At 33.7% G+C, this 23,267-nt stretch overlaps 3 protein-coding genes across 3 annotated transcripts; all 3 read left to right on the top strand.

Moving 5' to 3' along the window:
- Positions 1 to 204: 204 nt before the first annotated feature.
- LOC139430459 (uncharacterized) lies at positions 205 to 9,632 on the top strand. Its single transcript, XM_071197506.1, has 5 exons — positions 205 to 352; positions 412 to 569; positions 623 to 931; positions 999 to 1,126; positions 5,361 to 9,632. The coding sequence occupies exons 1-5, from the start codon at positions 205 to 207 to the stop codon at positions 5,785 to 5,787; spliced, it is 1,170 nt and encodes a 389-aa protein (XP_071053607.1). The 3' UTR covers positions 5,788 to 9,632.
- A 1,332-nt stretch (positions 9,633 to 10,964) lies between these two features.
- On the top strand, positions 10,965 to 12,144 carry LOC111416687 (ionotropic receptor 75a-like; the record flags this gene model as incomplete). Its single annotated transcript, XM_023048783.2, has 3 exons — positions 10,965 to 11,183; positions 11,239 to 11,501; positions 11,567 to 12,144. Coding segments are annotated over 3 exons (726 nt in total), but the record flags the coding sequence as incomplete, so codon positions are not given.
- Positions 12,145 to 12,274: 130 nt separating this feature from the next.
- Positions 12,275 to 22,992, top strand: LOC139430460 (ionotropic receptor 75a-like). The gene is made up of 6 exons (XM_071197507.1): positions 12,275 to 12,373; positions 15,249 to 15,476; positions 15,530 to 15,657; positions 22,016 to 22,183; positions 22,365 to 22,674; positions 22,726 to 22,992. The coding sequence occupies exons 1-6, from the start codon at positions 12,275 to 12,277 to the stop codon at positions 22,990 to 22,992; spliced, it is 1,200 nt and encodes a 399-aa protein (XP_071053608.1).
- The last annotated feature ends 275 nt before the right edge of the window (positions 22,993 to 23,267 follow it).

Raw genomic sequence — 23,267 nt, forward strand, 5'->3', positions numbered from 1 at the left:
CACAATTCCTTTTGTTAACAAATGGAATACCACTAAAACCGCAATGTCCATCAAAACCGCTCATGATATTGATTTAAAAGAGTAGTTTATTATTCTGATTGAAACGTTATAAAGTGTTCGCAACTACCAAATGCTTCGTTAGAACGTTTTTAGATTATCTTTGCGTAACTTAAAATTTGTATATGTATTTGAAATGGAATCACAATGAAATTAACTTCATTACTTATTGTGTTGGGAAGTTTGGGTATTTTAGTTAAAGGAGAAGATTTTAAAGAATTAGGTGTTGTCAAAAATTATTTAAATTACAAATTTCTTAGCAAAGTTTATGTTTTTACTTGTTTAGAAAAAAGAGGTACATAATTTTTAATTTATACCAAAAAGTTTTAAGTAATTTCTTTTCTTAAATTTCAGATAAATTACATTTAGGTGTACATTTATCTAAACTCTCTGTACAGTTCATTTTATTAAATATAAATACAGAGAAAAAAATTGAAAAGTTTATAGAAACGACAAATATTGGAATTGTAGTTAATGGATCTTGTGCTAACACAAAAGCTTTTTTTTACAAGGTAATAAAAAAATGATAACTCAAAAAAAGCACTTATTCCTTTTTTAAGTGTAGTTTCATGAATACAAAAATTTTAATGAAAAGAAACACTGGCTAATCCTTTCATATGACACCACAATCACAAATGTTTTCAAATATATCCCAGCGAATGCTAATTCGGATATAACTTTGGCTGTGTCAAGAGATAAGCTATTTTGGGACTTGTTTGAAATATACAATTCCGGTTTAGGTCATGGTGGTCAATTGGAATTTAATTTAATGGGATTTTATAACAAAAACGAAGGATATGTTATAAAGGCAAAGCAAAACAAGTTTTGGAGAAGAAAAAATATGGGGAATATTCATGTTAAAGTTGCAACAATGGTAACAATCATATATTTCCATCTTATTAGTCTTTTAAAAATAAACTGATTAATTTTGGCTTTTTTAGTTGTCTTATCCTTATAAAGGCGACTTAGAAGAATACATGATCTCCGAAAAGGTTGATAAAGACGTAGACACTTTAAATCGGGTTGGATATAGTAGCATTGCCCAATGTTTAGTGTTTTATAATATGAGGTTATTAAACTTATTGTTACACAAAAGCGATCCGTAAACTTGAATGCAGATTTTATACCTTTAAAGTTTGTGAATTTCTTAGTAACTAATTTTGATAACAAACCCCAAGTTCCTTCGGGAACTTTAAACATGATAATGATATTGCAATTTGCAAACAATATAATGCTAAGACAATGTTTCCAAGTAAATATATTTGTTGTTATTTGACCTTGATGAAAGTCTGTGGTGAAAAGAAACTTAAGTCAAGGAAACAAATAATGTTTATATACATTAAAAATAGTAACAGTCCACGATGACTACCTTAAGGCATACTGGATTTCATGTATTTGTAACCAGATAAAAAACTTCCTATTTTGAATGCTTGACTTCTATTTGGTAGATACGACATGATTCAATGAACAATATCATTTGCAATATGAAAGGAGGAAACTTTCTGAACAGGAATACCCCAAAGTTACCTTTGTCTCACTACCCCAAAGATAGTCGGAGTAGATTGTTGACCTCACCGATCGTTCATAGAACAAACCACGTTGTCCTTTGATAATATGTTGAGGAATCGAGTGACTAAGACATCTGTTGATAATTTAAGGTCGTTTTATGGGCGGGTTATTTCTAAGCAAAATTTTTTGCAGTTTTCTATCTGGTATTCTACTCTTATGTTATATCTAGGTATGCCAATATCTCTTGTGCTATTTCACATTATTCTGAACCACGCATTAGTTTTTGATATTGGAGTTCTTAATTCTGTCTCATCTAATTTTTCCTGAGGTTGCCTTCGCGTATTTGAATGTCGTAAGTCATTAATGGGTGGATGGAGGATAGCACCTTACTATCCATACGCAGCCTGAAATTACGGACGTTTCGTAGATTTGACTTCTTATGTTCCTTGGGGGATCGTACACGCAATTAGGAAAATTCCATGACTTCTTCGTTGGGGGTGTTGTTGACTGCTAGTAGAAACAGCCATGCGCAAAGCTTCGTTCGCTTGATAAGTTGTGTAATTGTCTTTGCTGGTTATCCTCTGAATTGGCGATTATCGCAGCGTCGCAGTGTAGCATATTAGACAGATTTTCTTTTGACCCATTTTAAGTCCTAAGTTTAAAGTTATCACTTCCTCGATTATTTTGTTCATTACTAAAGTGAACAAAAACTTGTCTGATGCCACATGGAGTAGGAATGTCTACAGCTAGATCTTGTCTAGCCGCTAGTTTTTTAGTATTTTTTGAATATTGGAATTGTTATGGAATTGTTAAATGGCTGGGTCAGCTTTTCTGTTAGTTTTATTCCTCCAGATTTGAGCAAATTATTCTGGTAATTTCCGGTTCCGGGAGATTTCCTGTTTTTCATGTGGTAGCGTCTTCGGTAAATAACAGTTGTTTAAAATATCTTTTCCAAATTTCTTCAACACCACATTTATCTTGCCTACATACTCTGTACATACTGTTGAGTGGCTTCCTTTGATTTCGTGATATGCCCGTGAATTTACTCCAATATTCTCTCTTTATAGTTTTTATTCTGGAGTTTACTTCGTTTCTTACATGCTTTCGTAAAATAAGTAGCTTTTTTTGTAAGAACGAAAAACATATAGTTTTTGTACTTTTAAACTGGTCTTTAATTAACAAATTTACAAGTCTTACTAGTTTCGGCTAAGTGCCATCTTCAGAGATTATTTTGAAAAACGTCGTGAAGAAGATTAAGATATCAAATATGATTGTATAAACAATTGTTACATAGTTTAAAATTTTTAAAGTTATAAAATAAAATAGGTACACAACATGTTTACATTTTAAAAGTACAAAACGTTCTTTCTTTTTTGGTTCTGCCAAATTCCTATCCTCTTCACAAAACTTGGATTTGGTGTTTTTGGTGGTGTCGTGGGTACATTTTTGAATGCTCTGCCACCATCATCCATGTTCGGTTGTTGATAGCAATACTGTTACTTTAAATAGTTTTGACATATCAGGCTCATAAGTGTTTATCAGATGCGTTGTGATTTTGTTCCTTGGATGTCTTGAATTGTATTGTAAACACTTGTTGTGTGGCTGAATAACGTCTCCGGAATCTTTTTTTTGCTTGAAATTTCCGCAGTATACCCGTGAATAACTCTTATATGTTGGTGCTCCCATTCCTTTTTTACTTCGTTTCGGAGATTGCACGTATGTCGATGTTATAGTTTCTCATTTCAATCATAACATCTTAATCTCTTGGAATGCATGTGAAAGCGTTGTATTCCGTTTTTTCTCCCGTTGTCCGTTTACCACAGCAGTTTTTTTTTGTAATCCGTCCATCGTTCCAGGCGTTTCTTTCAGTACCGTGAGCCTGGTTTTTATATAGGCAGGGTGCTAACCTATCTGTAAACCCTCCTTACTTTTCCCGCCTTGGAACCTGCTGTAATACCAACTAACAAATCTATTAATAACAAAATTAACACGACTGTTAGTATATGAAAAATTAGCACGACTGTTAGTATATACCCAACCATGCTTTCCACGTTCAACCTGGCACTAATTAATATGGTTTAAGAAGTTCATTATTCCCACGGAATTAGCCTTCATATAAAAAAATGTATACGAGAAGAAGAACATTTACCTCAATACTGAAATGATAATAGCATACGTGTTAATGCAGTAACCGTATCTTATGAAAACTATGTTATGAATTGTTGATTAAAGTAATCTACAATAATGTTCACGAGATCTAGTAATGTCTAATAATGTACACAAAATCGAATGGAATTGTCCTCAAAGCACTTTAAACCGCATATCTTCTGATTTGGTAGACGATGTTGATTTTCAGTATATTGTATATAATGGGAGAAAAATGAAGGTCAACCCAACAAGGAGAATATAACACAATTCAGAAAGATAAGCTTCTCACAGGAGTTTATTTAGGTAGTATCTGCATTAGAAATTTTGGTTGTATAGAGGGGAGGTCCACAAATAATAAAATAATGTATTTAACAAAGATACGGACAGGAGGAACATTTAAAAGATTTACCTAGTTTTATAATCTTTTCTAACATGAATCAAACAGTTCATCATCAAGACGAATTTATAATTTCTTTTTTATGTTAGGTCCAAAATCCCTTAAAAACGATTTGTAATGCACTCATTTAGACGGAGTGTCATTCTATCAATCAAGTGATCTATAGCTGCCTGTGGTATATTAACCCAAGCTTTTTGAATCCGTAGCCAGAGATCGCGTAAGTTATCTGGAGGGTGTGGTAAATTACCCAGTCGCCTACCGATCTCATCCCATACATGTTCAAAGGGCGACAAATCAGGCGACCGAGCAGGCCATGGGAGGACGGCAATATTAGCTTCTTCCAAAAAAACGTGTTTTAGCCCTTGCCGTATGAGGGCGCGCATTATCCTGTTGGAAAATGGGATTTTCCAACCCCTCAAAATATGGAAGCGCAACGGGTCAGCACATTGGCAATATGACGAGCGGCGTTTAAGTTACCATCAATGAAGACCAAGGGTGACCTGCTACGTAACATATTACACCCCATATCATGACTCCTTGTGTGAGGACTGTGTTGCGTTCCACAAAAAAATGTTGGAATTTTACGTTCTCCACGCATCCGCCTGACTCTCCTACGACCATCGTGGGAAATATAGCGGCTGAAAGTTTCTTTAAAATTAAACATTATCTGCAATAAAAAACCCTTTTTTAAACATAGTTTCAACTCTACAGTTTCAACAGTTTTTGATTGAATTAACAAATTTTCTACAAACGTGTTTTTCTTAAAAACTATTGCTTTGATCAAAGTTTTTTAAGAGACCAATTGATAGATAATTGATCACTTTACACGCGTAGAGAGCAATGGCATAGACAATATTTTTAAAAAAGTGCTTTTTATAGCAGATAATGTTTAATTTTAAAGAAACTTTGATCCGCTATATCTCGCCAACGAGGTATTTGCGACCCCATGTATATTAAGACTATTCATATTAATTTTTCATGTATTATCTACTCTAGAAGTCTGTCAGCGGTTTTTTGAGTCACCTGTATAACGATATATCTGTTAGAAGTTTTCAATATAATACCCAATACCCTTACCGTAAATTTTTACGATAAAATACTAAGTTAAAAACGAAATACTGAGATAATACAAATTTGAGTTACAAATTTGTAGTTTTTCAAGTAAACTTAAGCATAGTCTGTATTCAAGTTTATCGGATAATATAACTATTTGAAAATATTACTTATTATCACGTACAATTTTTTTAAGTTGGAGTACAATTTTGACTCATTCTTGGGGTTATCCAGACCAAAATATGTCCTACGATGGAATTATAGGAGAAATTCAAAAGAAAAGGGCTGATATAGGTACTGGGTTATATGCCAGACCGGATCGAATACCTTATGTTGATTATGGTGCATCAGTTTATACTCTAGAGTACGAATATTTCTGTCCAAAATATCTACACATTATTGACTCAATTACTCGGTTTGCATTATTCCAATACTATTTCAGTTTAGTGACCCAATCAGGAACTACTTATGTAGATATAAACTACACTGTGTTAATTAATTATCATAACCAATGTCATCATTGCAAGTATATAACCAAATACGCAAATCGCGTATTGCAATACCAATACTGTGATATTTCTTACATAGTTGCAAAGATGACGTCGGGTAGGATAATTAATTAACACACTGTAGACGTGGAACAATATGAAGAGCTTGAAATTCCAATATAGTACAATACATACATACTATATCAAGGAATCTAACTGGATTGACAGTCTTTAACCAATTGCCTAATTCTAACGTGGCTTAATTTGTAATAATTATCTATATTAATATATCTCCTTAGATGTTACTGTACTGGAATCGAAATATTGTTCAGATTAATAAGAAATAGTTGGAGAAATGTGACCGTCTATAATCTACTGATATTTTTGACATTAGTTAATTTAATACACTATTTTTAAATTTAGAAATGGTATTATGTTTCTTGGTCAAGGTCACGTTTTACCATACTTAATTTATATAAGACCATTGGATACGAAGGTTTGGTACGTTCTCATTTTGCTAGTTACGTTAATACAAGTTATTTTGAGAATTGTACAACGCGTTGCCAATGTTACAAGCGACGAAAAAACTGAAAATAGTTGGAGTCAAAGTATTATTTGTATTCTAGGACATTTATGTCAACAAGGTAAATAAAATACATACTAAGAAAGATTCCGTAAAGTCATGTAATAATATGGGTTATAATTGGTTGTCGGGTCTTTTGTAATACAGTTGTACATATCAAACGAGTTCTGCAGTCAGTAGATGACAATTTTGTGCTTGCATAGAGCTTTTAAACAGTGTTAAATATAATATGTGTATCAATGTCATGTTATAATTTAATGCAGGGAGGGGAAGGGCGGCCATGGCAAATGTAGCAAGAATGACAAGAGATGGAGAGAGAAATAGAGAGGGCTGAATGTGTTGATGATACCACAACCGATCTTCTGTTTTTCTTTCTATTTTTAGTTTATTTCTTGCTTATGTGTATTTTATTAGTATATAATTTTGTTAACAGCTCATATAAACTTTTAGTCAATTATTAACTTTTTAGTCAAAATCACTTCTCTTCCAAGTTACAGCCCTCTGGGAAAAAATGTTTTTCTTTAATAAATCCACTATGGAGGAATTTGGAAGGATGAAATTTGGCAGATAACTGTTGCTAACTGTTTAATAAAATAAAACTTTTTAACGATTTTTATTACCCGAAAATGTTATTACAAGGGGCTGAAATAATCAACCTCTATAATAATATATATAATTTGCATCAGAACTTTCTAATGTGTCTACATTTTTCTATTTAAAAACTTGATTTAAATAAAGGGATTCAATACGCAACTTTTTTGTCCCTTGATATTTTCTTCTAAAATTGTTAGTTTGATCACAAAAAAATAAGCTAGTACACAGGCTCAAGTGAATTCATTCAGAGATTGGTTATTGTTAGTCAAAGAAATTAAGTTATGTCAAATTGATCTCAGCATTATTTTATTTTTTGTGATGAAACTAACAATTTGTTAGTTGTATAATGTCAAGAGATAAGAAAGTTGCAGATTTTTTCCCTTAGCTTTAGTGGGCTATATAACTTGGAGGAAAAGTGGTTTTGACCAAAAAGTTATATGAAAGACCCCCTTAATTTTCGCTGAAAAATCAACCCTTAAGATCTTTCGCAATATAGTTAACATCTAAATACAACAACAAGACATACAGAGAAACCCGAAAGTTAAACGATAGAGTAACAGTACAAAACTATAGAAGACAAAATATGTTTTTAAAAATATTCTTTTCTGACGTGGCACGCTCCTGATGATGAATGCGGTTAGCGTTTGAAACCGGTTGAGCCAATAGGAAATTATCCATCTAAATACACAAAGTTTTATTATTTTATAACTAAGCTTGTTGTGTGTTCTGTAAAATATGATAATTTCATTTTGATGCGCCGAAACAACTTTTATAAACTTTTTACAATTTAACAAATCAAAATTTAACAGAACAAAATCAAAATTTAAGAAATCAAAATCATACTTTAGCAAATTAATATCAAAAATTTAACAAATTAAAATTTCATCTTTGCTCCTTTTTTGTTTTGGTGATTTTTTCGGTGTTAACCGTGGCATTCTCATAATGGGACTGAGTTCGTATGCTCTTGGTATTAGTCCGTGTAAAGCCATACTTCCTTGTATATCTCCTTCATTCTCTTCCATTCTTGTCACAACTCCTCTTAAACTCATCTTCCCAGCCGGCAGTTGGTCTTCCTTTTCTTCTATTTTTGTCTATTGGGTACCATTCTAAGATTTTCTTGGTCCATCCCTCATCTTGTACTCTTATAATATGACCCGCCCAATTCCATTTTCGATCCAATACTATTCTTCCAATATCCTCGATGTTTGACTTTTCCTTTATCCATTCTTTTGTTTTTTTTATCTTTCTTCGTAAAGCCAATCATCCTTCTATGCATTGCCCTTGCTGTTACCCTAATCTTTTTAATTGTTTTGTTTGTTAATATCCATGTCTCGCATCCATGAATCATGACAGGGAGGACACACATTTCCCACAATTTTTTCTTTTTCTCCATTTCTATGTTTAATTTCCATATATTTTTGTATTTGTTAAACATTTGCCATCCCATTGCCATTCTCCGTGTTATTTCTTCTCTTGTGTTTTTAGTTGTAATCTTTTGTCGTAGATATACGAAATACTCTACTTTGTCGATTTCCTTTCCATTAACAATTATTTTATTTTTTTGTTCACAATTTACGTACATTGCTTTTATCTTGCTCATATTTATCTCCAGATCTGTTTGCTTCCCTCTTTTCGATATTGTTTCCAGCATTGTTTCCTTACTACTGTTTCGTTTTTTCCTATAAGTACTATGTCATCTGCAAACTTTAGCCTGTTCAACCATTGCCCATTTATTCTTATTCCTAGGTCTTTCCATTCTTCTTCTACAAACATTGTTTCCAATACTGCATTGAATAGCTTTCCAGAAGTCACATCACCTTGCTTCAGTCCATTTCCTAGAGTTATCGTCCTTTTATTATTGTTCATTTCGATGTTTAGTTTTGAGTTTTTGTATACCTATTTATATATTATTCTATTACCAGACGTTTGTATGACCTGTAAGATTGTTTCTGTTCTTATATTGTCAAACGCTTTCTCAAAGTCTACAAATAATAAGAGCATTGGGAAGTCATATTCATTCGATTTTTTTATCAGTTGCTGCACGACTAAAATATTGTCTAACGTGGAGAAGTTCTTCTTGAATCCTGTTTGGTCTTCGGAGGATGGTAGGTGTTGCTCTATTCTCCTTGTGATTATGGACATAAATATTTTATATATTACCGGGAGTAAACTTATTGGTCTGTAATTGTTGATATGTTCCCTATCGCCTTTTTTGTATATTAAGGCAAGTTTAGCTACGAGCCAGCTATCAGGTATCTTTTCTTGTTTCAAACAATTACTAAAAATTTCCTTCAATATTTTCATTATATGGTTTCCTCCTGCCTTTATTTCTTCATTTCTTATCTGATCTATACCTCCAATTTTCCTTCCTTCAGCTTTGATATTACATCACTTACTTCTTCTGTCATTATTTCGTATTGTATCTGTTCATTCTCTCTCTCTTCAGCCTCCATCGTGTCTGCTACCGCATTCCATTCAATTCCTTCTTTTTCCGCCTTGTTGTAGTTCCTTATCAAAAGTCGCATATAATGTTTAATATTTCTGCATCTTCCCTTTTGCTCGTACCGTTTTTATCTTTCATTACTATTATTTTGCTTTGTCCTAGTGATTGTTGTCTCACACTTTTTCTTATACTTCCTCCCGTAGTAATTGCATCTTCTAATTCTATTATTTTTTTATTATATGACCATTCTTTCCATTTTTCCTTATTAATTTTGATATTTCTGTGTACTCAATCTTTTCTCTTCCTGATCGCTTTATTGTTTTTCTTTTATATAATAGTTTACGTATATCGCATGGTAAATTTAACCTCTGTTTTTCTTTTTTTGTATCTTTTTGAATACCCTTTGCAACCTTTGTTATTGCCTTAGTTATTATATGTTTTTGGTTTTCTATGTTAGGGTTAGCTTGAATTTCCTCCAAAATTAATTCGCATTTTATTCGGTCTTCAAAGTTTTCTCTTTTTGATTCATCAGTAGATTTGTAATTTATCATTTTCTTTACGCACGGTATCTGTCGTTTCGTGCTTATCTGTACTGTCATCTTTATTATCTACGTTTTGTATGATTTCTCTCTTGTCTACTATGAAAAAAATCAATTTCGTTCCTTGTTTGTCCATCCGGGCTAATCCACGTCCATTTCTTATCATTAGTTTTATTATAAAATGTATTCATTATGTAAAATTTATTTCCCCCTACAAATTTTACCAACTTTGCTCCACTTTCATTTCTATTCCCAGTGCCGAAATTACCAATACATGATTCGCCCTTTTTTTACCAACCTTTGCATTAAAGTCTCCCATGACCATGGTATATTTACATTTATCATCATCAATTGCCATCTGTATGTTTTCATAAAACTCATATGTGCATATACTTGTATGATTTGTATTCTCCCGGCTTTTTTATTTTCGAGGTTTAATATAATCTTCGCAATTCTGTGTGAATATGTTTTAAAGGAGGTAATATTATCTATACATCTTTTATTTATTAAAAATCCGGTTCCACCTGTCTTTCCTAATCCGTTATAGTAAAATATTGTTCCCTTTACATTTATACACCATTTATTCTTCTGACCTCACTCAATCCTATTATATGCCAATTTGTGTTTTTTAGTTCTTCTAGCAATTCCTCTAATTTCTCATCTTCTCTCAAAGTTCTACAGTTATAGGTCAGTATTTCAAGTATTTTTTTATTATGATGTCGATTTATCTTTTGCATCTTTTCTCCTATATTCTGTATATTCTGTGTGTTTAGCCAGGTTGTAGGGTAGTATGTTTCCATTTTCGATTTTCTTATTTTTGCCATGGTCGTTATACATATTTGAATGTAGATTGGTATTATAATTTAATTGCTAGATATTGTCATTTTGTGTGTTTTTCGTTGCTGTCTCTGCTTTTGTGTTTTGCGACTTTTTTTCTCATAAACTAACTATCAATATGCTTCTGGAGGTCAGGTGCTTATTCCTCTACTCTCTGTTCTCTCGTTAATTTTTTTAATCTGTTGTCTCCCTTTTTTTGTGTCTTCATTTTCATTATAGTTCATTTTTTTTGAAGTATTACCCACCATTACCAATTGCATGACTTTACATACATAAAAAAAATTTAAAACAAATTTAATGTAAATAATTTAATTTTTGTAAAGGTGCATCAGATATTCCCCGACTATATTCCGGTCGTATTTTAATTTTTACGCTCTCACAATTTGCTTTACTTCTTTTTCAACTTTATTCAGCAAGCGTTGTTTCATCACTTTTAATAAAACCGCCGTCTGACATACGTAATTTAAAGGATTTAGTTCGCAGTGACTTGGAATTTGGTTGTGAAGATCTAAAATACGTTAGAGATTTATTTAATGTAATACATGCCATTTTATTTAATTTTTGTTTATTCTAATTAACTTTTCTTATAGACGACAAATATTCAGGTGTTAAAAGAGTTAAAAGGAAAGAAATTGAAGGAAGCTAATTATATGCCACCAAAAGAAGGATTGGCATTGGTTAACAAAGGAACATTTGCTTATCACACAGAATTGAAAACGGCTTACCCAATGATTGAAAGGACCTTTTCGAATACACACGTTTGCGATTTACAGTTTTTAAAATTGGTTCGAGATGCGAATTTATATACGAATTATCAGAAAAGTTCGCCTTTTAGAGATATGATGAATGTTTGGTTATTATTTCATACTAATTAAACCTTTTTTGATAAATTATTATTTATAATTTTTATATTTTTAGTATACGAAGATTAGATGAAACGGGATTAACGGATCATCTTCAGAAAGAATGGGGGTTTAGAAAACCAGTGTGCTTTAGAGAACCTTATTTAGCGGCTTCTGTGGGAATCAACGAATTCTTACCATTAGCAACATTACTTTTTGTGGGATATCTTATAAGCTGTTTGATATTAATCGTTGAAATTTATTCACGTCAATTTACAGTAAAGAATTCAAGAAAACTTGAATTAAAGATTACGAAGTGATTGGAATGCAAAAAGAAGCTTTCGTTCCAGTAGATTCTTAGAAAATATTTTTGAATTGCAATAACTGTCAGTCATTTTAAATTTTAACGAACGCATCAATCACTTTTCAACGAACTTTGCAAAAGTAAACACAACTGCGCATAAAAGAGATTGTAAAAAACTAAAGGTTTCTACTTCTGTTTGTAATATTGTTCAAGTCGCTATGAATCGTTTAGTTATATTATTGTTGTGTATTTACAACGTTTATTCGCAAGTTGATATTATAAAAGAGTTCCTTAATAGTAAATTTCTCACATTAGGATATGTATTTACATGTATCACAACGCAAGGTTAAATACAAAAACATTTTAGCGAACAATTTTATAGTTTTATTGATTTTAAGAAAATTTAAATTCTTTTTTTCAGACAAAATAAATTTAGTCAATCACCTTTCTAAACTGTATTTACGTTTCGTAATCGTAAACATGGATGAATCTATTAATCCAAATTTACTTATAGAAACAAATAAAATAGCCGTAATTGTTAATGGATCTTGTTCGAATACAGAGACTTTCTTAAATCAGGTAAACAACTTTTTTATTCAACAACTTCTTAGTGTCAAATCGAATTCGAAATATTTGAACTGGTGATACTATAGAAATCAAAATATGTTGATTTAGTGGAACATGCTGTATTGTATTACTAATGTCGCAAGTTTAGAAAATAGCAATAATAATATAGTAAAACCTCGGACTAATACGGGGAAGGGAGTGTCCGTTATAGTATAAAAGTGCGTTATATAAAAAATTTTTAATTTGCACATTAAACTGTTTCATTGAATAATTTTAATGCACACAAATTCGGACAGAAATATCCACACCGTTGCGTTCAGTCTACCTGGCTTTACATTTATACTAAGTACTAAGAAAATGTACTGGAGTACCGGGTACCGGGTATATGTCATAATTGAGGAACGGGTACAGAGTATTGGTACTTATTCGGGTATTAACAACTCGGGGAATACATCGAGTTTATCTATGAACATGGAATAGAGAGCAACTTGGGGAATAACCGGAGTTGGATTCTGTGAGCGCTAACATATATATTTAAATATACTGATGTATTAAAAGATAATATCAATAGTATGATTTAAAAATATTTTGTCCTTTTATCGAAGTCCGTTAATATCGAGGTTTTACTGTAATATTAAACTTGACCATAAAACGTGTATAGCCAGTTTAGATATATCCAGATCTTTGACCATTATTTAATAATTAAACTAAAACTAACACTAGAACTAGAAACTTTCGGGTTAAGCCGTGCGTTTTTTGAAAAAATGTTTAACTTTTCGGATGCCATGTTACAACATTCTTTAGAATTGTTTTCTGATTTGTGACTTGTGTTCGAAGTGACGAATTCGGTTAAAATTTGACAATAAATACATGAAAAGGTAATTAATAACTAATTAGTGTCTAATTGTCAACTAAGCTGTTTTTGTCAAATCCGGATGGAGAAGGCTTCGTTGAGTTCACTAGCATCTTCCATGTGCGACTGAGTTCCCAACCGTCTTCTCTATTCATGTTATTCCCATCTCGATGAATCTCTATCGCCTCTCTCGTCAATCTTTGAAGTAATATCCGTTTGTTGCTAGCACTTTGGTTTTCTTGAACTCTGTGCTGTGTCCTCCTTTGTAGCAATGCTCTGCGACTGCAGATTGTTGGATCTTCCTTAGTCGGACGTGCCTCTCGTGTGGTTAGTTTGTCTTTGGCTATCGGTAGAGCGTTTTGTATTTTGCTGATCGTACCGTATCGTACCACGATATCATTCTTCTTCAGACGCCTCGCAATTCGTTCCATCACACCTGAAACATAAGGAAGGTAGATAAAACCGGCTGGTGTCGTACTTACCGAGTCATCCTTCTGTTTGCGTGGTTTGGTGGCTCGTCGGATATCTTTCATCGTATAGCCGTTCTTCTGTAGCATATCTTCTTTCTTCTTTTCTTCGGTTCTCTTTATCGCATATCCTCTCTGCTCGCTGGAATAAGGTTTGAATTACGGACCTCTTGTGTTGTGGGTGGTGGTGGGATGAAGCCTGCAGGTACCTATTCGTATGCGTCTTCTTCCGATATACTCCCAGTTCCATGCCCCCATCTGTCTTCCTACTGATTAACACATCCAGGAATGGCAACTGTTTTGCAGTTTCTGTTTCCATGGTAAATTTGATCATGGGGTGCTGTGAATTGATGTGGTCTAGAGATTCCTGGAGTTGCTCTTTCCCATGTTGCTATATCACGAAAGTGTCATCGACGTAACGGAGCCATAGCTTTGGTTTCCAAGGACTCTTCTTTAACGCTTCTCTTTCAAACATCTCCATGTAAAAATTGGCTATCACAGGAGACATAGGTGATCCCATGGCTGCCCCTTCGAATGTCGACGATAGGTAGTACTCCACTAGTCCTGAGACATACTTGGGCAAACCCTCCGGGATGAGTTTCTGGCGAAGACCATCCACGGCATCTTTGACTGCTACTCTGGTGAATAGGGATTCCACGTCGAAACTTACCAGCATATCCTAAGGGCTAGCTTCATACTCCTAATGAATCTTGGAAAGGTGTTATTGCTAGCTGACAGGTGGGAGAATTTATGGCACTGACAATAGGGCGTAGTCTGGTTTATGGATTTTGGGTAATCCATATATCCTTGGTGATACTGGAGCCTGCACGAATAAGCTTTTCTGTTGATCTGCTGGGATTTCTGTGGATTTTACCAGTTCTTTCATTTTCTTTACTATCTTCTCGGTTGGGTCCTTTTTTTATTTTCTTATCACGCATTTCAAACCACGCAAACAGAAGGATGACTCGGTAAGTACGACACCAGCCGGTTTTACCTGCCTTCCTTATGTTTCAGGTGTGACGGAGCGAATTGCGAGTCGTCTGAAGAAGAATGATATCGTGGTACGATACGGTACGGTCAGCAAAATACAAAACGCTCTACCGATAGCCAAAGACAAACTAACCCCATTAAAAAGAGTGGGAGTCTACCGGCTATCGTGCAGTTGCGATAAATATTACGTTGGCCAAACTGGACGTAACATCGAGTGCCGCATCAAGGAACACGAGAGTACCTTTTCATGTATTTATTGTCAAATTTTAACCGAATTCGTCACTTCGAACTTGTTTCTGAAGAAGGTCGCAACATGGCATCCGAAACGTCAAACATTTTTTCAAAAAACGCACGGCTTAACGAGAAAGTTTGTAGTTCTAGGACTAGCGTTAGTTGTAGTGATAGTGCTAGTGTTAGTTCTAGTTTTAGTTTAATTAACATCGGCCGTGAAAGCCTTCGTACTTACATTATTTAATAGTTGTTAATTCTTTTTTAGTTTAAATTTTACTCTGATTTTAATGAAAGAAAGAACTGGTTCGTAATTTCTAAAAACCAGGAAATCATAAACAATTTTCAGAAAATCAATATTAACATTAACGTTGATTTAACTATAGCCGTAACGAAAGATAATCAATTTTGGGAAATTTTCGAGCTTTATAATACAGGTTACTATCACGGCGGAAAATTAAAAATGAATTTAATCGGGCATTACAGTAATTATCATGGGTATATTATTCGAGAAAGGAGGAACAAGTATTGGAGAAGGAAAAATTTGGGGAATATTCATTTAACATTAGCTACTATGGTTTGTTCTATTAAATAGTTCCTCGACTTCGTTATTTATTTTCTTTGATATAGCTGTCTTATCCTTATAAAGGACAATTGGAGATTTACATGAGATCTGATAGCATTGATAAAGGTGTTGATACAATGAATCGAGTTGGGTATACAATAGTTACCGAATGTTTGGATTTTTACAACGCTAGGTAATTTTAAAAAATATGTATTTGCCTAATAAGTTTTGAAGATTGAAATAGGTTAATACAAAGGTGGATTAATTTAGTACATTAATGCCCGAAACTTTAACATGTTGATTAATTGTTGTATGTTGAAAACTAAATTTGGATACTCTAGTAATTTTTTAACCTATGTTTGATTGTTCAATTTCCGATTGCTATATTTGCTTAATACTAAAGATTCGCACTTGTATAAATCTAATTACCTTTAACCCATACTAAAAAATTTTGGCAAAACATAATAAAATAATCAAATAAAATAATCTTGTTTATGGTAATTAAATTGAGAAAAAGAAATATGGATCGCTACTCTGCAATAGTAAGCGACAACTTCATCAAATTCTTGTAAGTTCCCATGCTGACAACCCTGTGTATGGAAAACCCTTAGTATTTATATTTATCACTTTCAAAACCGTTTGAAAATTTTTAAAAGATGAGTATTTTACAAATAGAAAACTAAAGAATATAAACATGACTTATATACTAATTTCTAATGTTAAGATGTGTCAGCATCTTCTTCCGCTGTTACGGCGCGGCGGCAGGCGTTAACTCAATCTGTATTTACGTAGATACTGTTAAAGTTATTCCGAAATGGTAGAAAATTTGCTGTTGCACTTCATGTCTTTGCTGATTGCCTGGTGGTCTGGTTTCGGGCGGATTATTTGTAAGCACAATTTTCGGCAGTCCTTTTATCTGGCATTTTATAGACGTGAACTACGCATTGGTCTCAAACGTCGAAGTTCCTAATTCTATGTCATTTAGTCTGTGCTGAGATTATCTTGTGAGCTCTTGTATATCCTTGTATACTTTGCTATCCATACGCCCAAACAGTACCGCGTAGGCAGCCTGAAATTGCGGACATAGGAAAATTTCATGATGTCGACTACTAGATAACATTATGTTGGCTCCCTTGCTTGTAGTTAAGCGTAGTTTTTCCCATGCTGTTTTAGTGTCATCGTGGTCCTGTAATCTGTTCGTCGATATTTTTTCTTCAAGTCTTCGTTGGTATATACAGGGTAATTTTCAACCTGGGCAAACACTACAGAGTATCTAATGTAAACTATGGTTACACTATGAATCATTACAAAATCAGGATTGAGTACTATTCGGATGATGCCGTCCTCTTGGCTAATACTGAGGATGGCATACAGTGTTAAACACAGGCATTTAACATTGCAGCTGAGGAAGTTAATATTAAGCAAGGATTGCGAAATCAGATACAAACAACAATTTTGCAACAATTTTCTTCACTTATTACTCATTATTTGTCATGAGGAATAAATCCCCAAGTTTATGCGTATAGGTTGAGAATCAGCCTGTATACCTAGCTGAGTCATCTTTCAGTGATTTTTTGTTTAATTTACTGATTTTCTTTGTGATTGTTCTTTTTGCTGTCTGGATTATTCTTCTTATTTTCGTCAATAGGCGGTTGTGGTCAGTTCCCGCATTTGCTTATTATAAGGTTTTCGAGTTTAGTATTTTGCTAGGGCGTATGTTTCTATTTGTGAAGATAAAATGTATCATTAATTTTTAGCTTCTGGAAAGGTATATTAGCTTGTGGGGGTACCATTTTGTTGATTCTTAATTTGTTGTGGGCAGGGCCGGATCACACCTTTTGTGGGCTCGAGGCGCCCTATATTTTTGGGCCCCAAAAAAGTCTAATATTACCATTTAAGTATTATGTATAATAATAATAATAATAATGTTTATTGCCTTAAAAACAAGTATTTACATAAATATATACATTCATAACAAATATAGACATCAAGGCAAACGGATCAATTTATCACAATAAGCGACATCTTCCAAGAGACCCAACTGGTAACAGTGTATATGTAATTTTAAATAAATAATTATGGCTACCAAAAAAGTAATACTAAATGATGTGCTAATAGGACTGAGCGAATGAGCATATTTTTATGTAACGGATCGACAGTCAGTTACTACAAGGAAGGAAATAGACACAAAAAAAGTGCAGTAAAAGATAGATGAAAAGCAGACTAGAGAAGAAAACAAACACGTATAAGTTAAGAAGAAGATAGTTCAAGAGATAGCAGATGACGTCTCAAGGCATTTTTAAAACTTATTAAACTAGCTGCATTGCGAACAACAACAGGCAAATCGTTTCACATCGCAATCGACTGCACTGTAAAAGATTTGTGGTAGATTTCAGTACTATGGACTGGAAACATGAGTGTAGAGCAAGGTTGCCAGGTCTCACGATTTATCGTGAGATCTCTTGATATTACCTTTAATCTCACGATTTAACATGTACTTCTCACGATTTTATTACAAATATAATATAATAATTAGTGTTAATAAAATCATAGCATTTTCAACTCGAGTTGTAGGTTACTGTAAATTTCTCTATTAGTTACACCCACTCGCCCGCTAGATGGCGCTAAGAAATTACTTAAACTGTAATATTTTATTTTCTTTTAATTATATCACTTTTATATGCAAACGTTATCTAAACTATTTTACTGGAATCCTATGCCTATATGTAACACATATTATTAAAATTGAGTGATTTTTAAACAAATTTCAACATCTCACGATTTTTTATGACATGGCTCACTACCTTTGATTATATATAATATATCTATCTAGCCGACGAGAGAGATAGCTTGCGCAAGGTGATCGAACCGAGATAGACATAGAAGCGTACTGCCATATAATGGGTGTACTGATAGAAGTGAGATAGATATAGAAGCGTACTGACATATAATATATCTATCTTTGTTACACTTTCACATTATCGCTTTCCATCTGCGTCTATTCACCTTGAGCAACATTTTTGTTAGTAGATATATTCAGTTAGCTCAATCCATATTATATATAATCAAAGCTCACGACATTCTATGTGTGTAACCTGGCAACCCTGGTGTAGAGTCCGACATTGATCGAATGGGCAAGTCATGTGATGCTAAAAAGTGAAAGTTGTTACGATATGGAGTAATGTGCTGAAACTTTCCTAAATCAAAAATGTACCGTATACAATTGTTCTGAAGTCTTTCCAATTTACCCCGAAGGGCTGCGGACAACTCGGGATACTCAGTATCGGCATAATCAATGTGTGAGAAAATGAGAGAATAATAAAGATTACGACGTACAACAGGAGGAAGGTAGCAGCGAAGTTTTTTCAAAGTATGGAAACAGAAGTAAACCCTCTTACAGACTCCCTGAACTTGTGGCCGCCAAGACATCGCCGAATCGAGATTTTTGACCACACCAAGATTTTTGACCATATCAGAAAACGGAATAACGGTGTCGCCAAGCCTCAGTTGAAGTGTAGTTAAGGAATTAAATGGTGCCAGCAAGGGGCGAGTGCCAAATACAATGGGTTGCGTTTTACCTGGATTCAGGTTAAGTCCATGACATCTAGACCAGTCAAGCACGCTAGAGAGATCGTTGTTAAGATACAACAACGCATCTGGGAGGTTGTTAACAGTTGACGAAATATAAAGTTGAAGGTCATCTGCATACAAATGATAGTTACACGAGATACCATCACTAATACTATTTATGAAAATTGAGAAGAGCAAAGGACCCAGCACACTGCCCTGGGGATCTCCACATTTGATGTCAACAGGAGAAGAGAGTACAGATTCCACGCGGACACGTAAAGACCGATAGGAAAGGTAGGACTGGAATCAAGATACACAAGAAGATGTAAAACCAATAGCAGAAAGCCTAGTTAACAGGAGGGCATGGTCCACAAAATCAAAGGCCTTACTAAAATCAAGTAACACTAGCAAGGTAACACAACGGTTATCACACGCAGATCTAATATCATCGGTGATCTTAATCAGTGCTGTAGTAGTACCATGCCCTTCACGATAACCAAAATGGAACATGTTAATCAGATTAAACTCCTCAAGATATTTCTGAATTTGCAAATAAGCTAAACGTTCAATAGCTTTTAACAACGTAGATAGAATAGAAATGGGTCGAAAGTTACCAACATGGGACGGAGATTTAATTTTTGGGATAGGAATAACGTAGGCGATTCGCCAGATTGACGGAAATATAGACTGTTCAAAAGAACAGTTGAAAATATGTGTTAGGGGAGTAATAACTATATTCAGAATGGGTAAGAGGAATCTGAGTCCATTACCATCTGCTCCGACACTAGTGGACTTGGAGTAAGTTCAAGCATCCCGGACCTCAGCGTCTGTAACCAAGCTGAATGAAAAGGAAAGCAAAGCGTTGGTAGATGCAAGAATTTCATTAATAGTATTCTGCCTAGTTATGTTACCAACCATCACAGGAGGATCCGCAAATATGTATATTATATGTCTATGCAATATCAAACCAGAACCAGGACCCTGTAGGTGCAGGGCCCTGAGGCGCGCGCCTTAAGCGTCTACTGGTTAATCCAGCCCTGGTTGTGGGCCCAAAACTGTATTAGTCTCTTGCTCCTTTCGGTTATAGTCTCTTCATTGAATCTGTTTTTGATTTCTGCCAGGTATAACCTCGTTGTCAATTCTCGCATATAAGTTTCCCAACAGTGTGAGTTTTATATCTTTCTGGTACTCTATCCAGTACTGTTTGCAGATTTTAGTAGAATGTGTTTATCTCTTCCTTTGTTTTATTGGTGTCTGACTTTATCAGTGTATAGATAAAGTTTTTTGGTTTACCTTTTCGGAAGCTCTCCGATGTCTGCAGCAGTCTAGCACTGATGTGATATATGTTCATGATTCTTGTTTCGCACCTTTTATTTACTCCGCTCTAGATTAGAACGTAATTTTCATATCAGGTGTTGCCCATTCGTTTTTTTTTGTTTTGACACATCGCTGGTATGTTTGTTCTGTACGTGTTCATTTCTGATATTATTGCTTAGAGACTTTCCTCTTTCCATTGATCTACTCAATTCATCCACTGAGCATTCCAGACGGAGTTCGTAGACAATTTAAACACATTTTTGAAATAGGTGTGCTTTATACTAACCAATGGTAAATGGTCATATTTTGGTGTCTACTAATTCCACTTCTGGGATGTCTCATTATTTCTAACTCTGACCCTGTTTACTTCAGTTTTGATTTTCAACCATATTCATATCAGATAAAAATTGTATCTTGATATTATTGTCGTCTAGATTAAAACTGTAAGTTATTTAACATATTGGAATAGTATCCATTCGGGGATCGATTGTTCACTCTGGAACGCAACCAAGAAGATCAAGAGAACTGTCTCCTCTGTTTCTGCTATTGGAAACAACAATGGACCATGGGTCAGATGTAATAAGCAAAACGTAACGTTGTTTGTTGAGCATCTGGCCGACATCTTTATCATTATCCACACTGAAATCCGAAGAACCTAAAGAAGTAGCGGATAAAAGAAGAACTAATGTAAATCCAAAAGATTCGACCTCATCACAGGAAAGATTCTAAAGTACTTGTCTAGAACAGGTGTAGTTATGCTGACCTACATCTTCAGCGCAGGTCTTACATTAAAACATATACTGGCATGTATGAATGTTGCGGAGGTTATCATGTAGCCAATGCCAGAAAAACAACATTGCGATGTTAACTATTACTAATAGTATCAAAATTCTTCGAAAAACTACTGCTCAAAATCCTGAGGCCAATAATAGTAATTAATAACCTAATCCAGATTGAGGCTAATATATCAAATTCAGCACAGTGTGTGGGAACATTGGAGAGACTGTAGTTAATAAGTATACAGTTTTAAGAGTTGAGATAAAAATCTCAACTCTCACAGTGAAAAAAAGAGGAATTTAACATTATTCCAATTATGATCATTCATTTTTTCAGAATAGAATATTTGGCAAAGATCTCAACTAATACAAACTCCTGTAGCATGGTGCGACCAAACAGAAAGTATATGTTAACCGTTTGAGTCTCAGGGGGTATTGAAAAAATACTGTCGAAGATTCCCAAACAGCGCAATCTGAAATGAATTCATAAAGAAATCAGACGTCACAGATTCATAAAGACTGTTTGATTGAATATAATAGCAACATGGAAAAGGTGACTAGAATTGATATGATACTTCAACAAAATGAGTAAGAATGGTATACAAAACTGTTTTCCATATTAGTAACCTATTATACTAATCGACCAAAATGGAATTGAAAATAGCTCATTTTTAATAGCGCCAAAAACTTCGGAAATAGTAATATTGTTATCTTATTTTTATAGTTTTATTTATAGTTACATTTACATCGGTTGTACCACATTAAAAGCTACTCGATTTTTCGTGTAATCTTCTTATGTAATAACTTAAATACCTTTTGATAGTAATTAATTGATAGTAATTAATTTATTTGAGTTTCTTATTAGTTTATTATTAATTTTTTTTTTAGCTGGAGTACTATTTTAACACATTCTTGGGGTTACCCTGATAAAAATAATACATTCGATGGAATTATAGGAGAAGTACAAAGAAAAAGAGCCGATATGGGTACAGGGGTATACGCAAGACCAGATAGGATAACATATGTCGACTATGGAACTTCAATGTATATTTTAGCGTATGTTTTTTATTAATTCAGCAAAAACAATAGCAACTTCAGTAAACTTTTTTTATAGCCACGATATAATGTTTTTAAGACAAGGCTCAGTGACGCCTTACTTAATATATATTCGTCCGTTGAATGCAAACGTATGGTACGTTTTACTGGCTTTAGTGATTCTAATACAAATAATGATTAGATTGATACAAAGTGTTGAGATTAGAACAATGAGAAGAAATGTCGAAAATAGCTGGAGTGAATCGTTGATGTGTATATTGGGGCATTTATGTCAACAAGGAGCTTCGGATACCCCGTATTTATTTTCAGGACGAATTCTAATTTTTACTTTATCTCAGTTTGCACTTTTATTATTTCAATTATATTCCGCTAGCGTTGTTTCGTCCCTCTTAATTAAACCACCACCAAATATAAGAAATCTACAAGATTTGGTACATAGCAAATTAGGTTTTGGATGTGAAGATTTAAAATACGTTAGAGATTTGTTTAATGTGCTTATAGCTTGGTTTAGTTTTACTTTCTTTACGTCTTCATCTTTTTAGACCACAAGTTTACCTGTTTTACAAGAACTGAAACAGCAAAAATTAAAAGAAAGTAATTATATGTCACCTAGTGATGGATTGGCATTGGTTAACAAAGGAGGATTTTCTTATTTTACCGAATTGAACACTGGTTACCCTATTATTGAAAAAACTTTCTCGAATAGTCACGTCTGTGATCTGCAAACCTTGAAACTTATTAGAGATGCTAGAGTTTATACGAATTTTCAAAAAAATTCACCGTTCCGTAAAATGATGAACGTCTGGTAGGTATTCGACATTTAAGTTTAACGTTATAGCTTTATATAATTGAAATCGTTAAAATAATATTTATTTATCAAGGCAGTAAAGGACTAACCTATTTTGTCAAGTTAATGGAATGGCAAATAAATGGATATTAAAATAAATTTACTCATATTAGGCAGGATTTTGAAAGATATTTATTGAGGAATGCCAAGAATTTCTTAAATAGAACAAATATTCAGAACTTTAGAATATACATATTATAATCCACGTTTATTCCATGTCAATTATAAGAAAATATC

The sequence above is a fragment of the Onthophagus taurus genome, chromosome 7, assembly GCF_036711975.1.
Source record: "Onthophagus taurus isolate NC chromosome 7, IU_Otau_3.0, whole genome shotgun sequence".
NCBI lineage: Eukaryota > Metazoa > Arthropoda > Insecta > Coleoptera > Scarabaeidae > Onthophagus > Onthophagus taurus.

Excerpts from the sequence above, each read along its gene's own strand:
- LOC139430459 (XM_071197506.1), top strand. The coding sequence starts at position 205 with ATGAAATTAACTTCATTACTTATTGTGTTGGGAAGTTTGGGTATTTTA. Across the intron at positions 932-998 it reads ATGTTAAAGTTGCAACAATG|TTGTCTTATCCTTATAAAGG; the intron begins GTAACAATCATA and ends TGGCTTTTTTAG. Across the intron at positions 1,127-5,360 it reads TTAGTGTTTTATAATATGAG|TTGGAGTACAATTTTGACTC; the intron begins GTTATTAAACTT and ends AATTTTTTTAAG.
- LOC139430460 (XM_071197507.1), top strand. The coding sequence starts at position 12,275 with ATGGATGAATCTATTAATCCAAATTTACTTATAGAAACAAATAAAATA. Across the intron at positions 12,374-15,248 it reads CAGAGACTTTCTTAAATCAG|AAAATCAATATTAACATTAA; the intron begins GTAAACAACTTT and ends AACAATTTTCAG. Across the intron at positions 15,477-15,529 it reads ATTTAACATTAGCTACTATG|CTGTCTTATCCTTATAAAGG; the intron begins GTTTGTTCTATT and ends TCTTTGATATAG.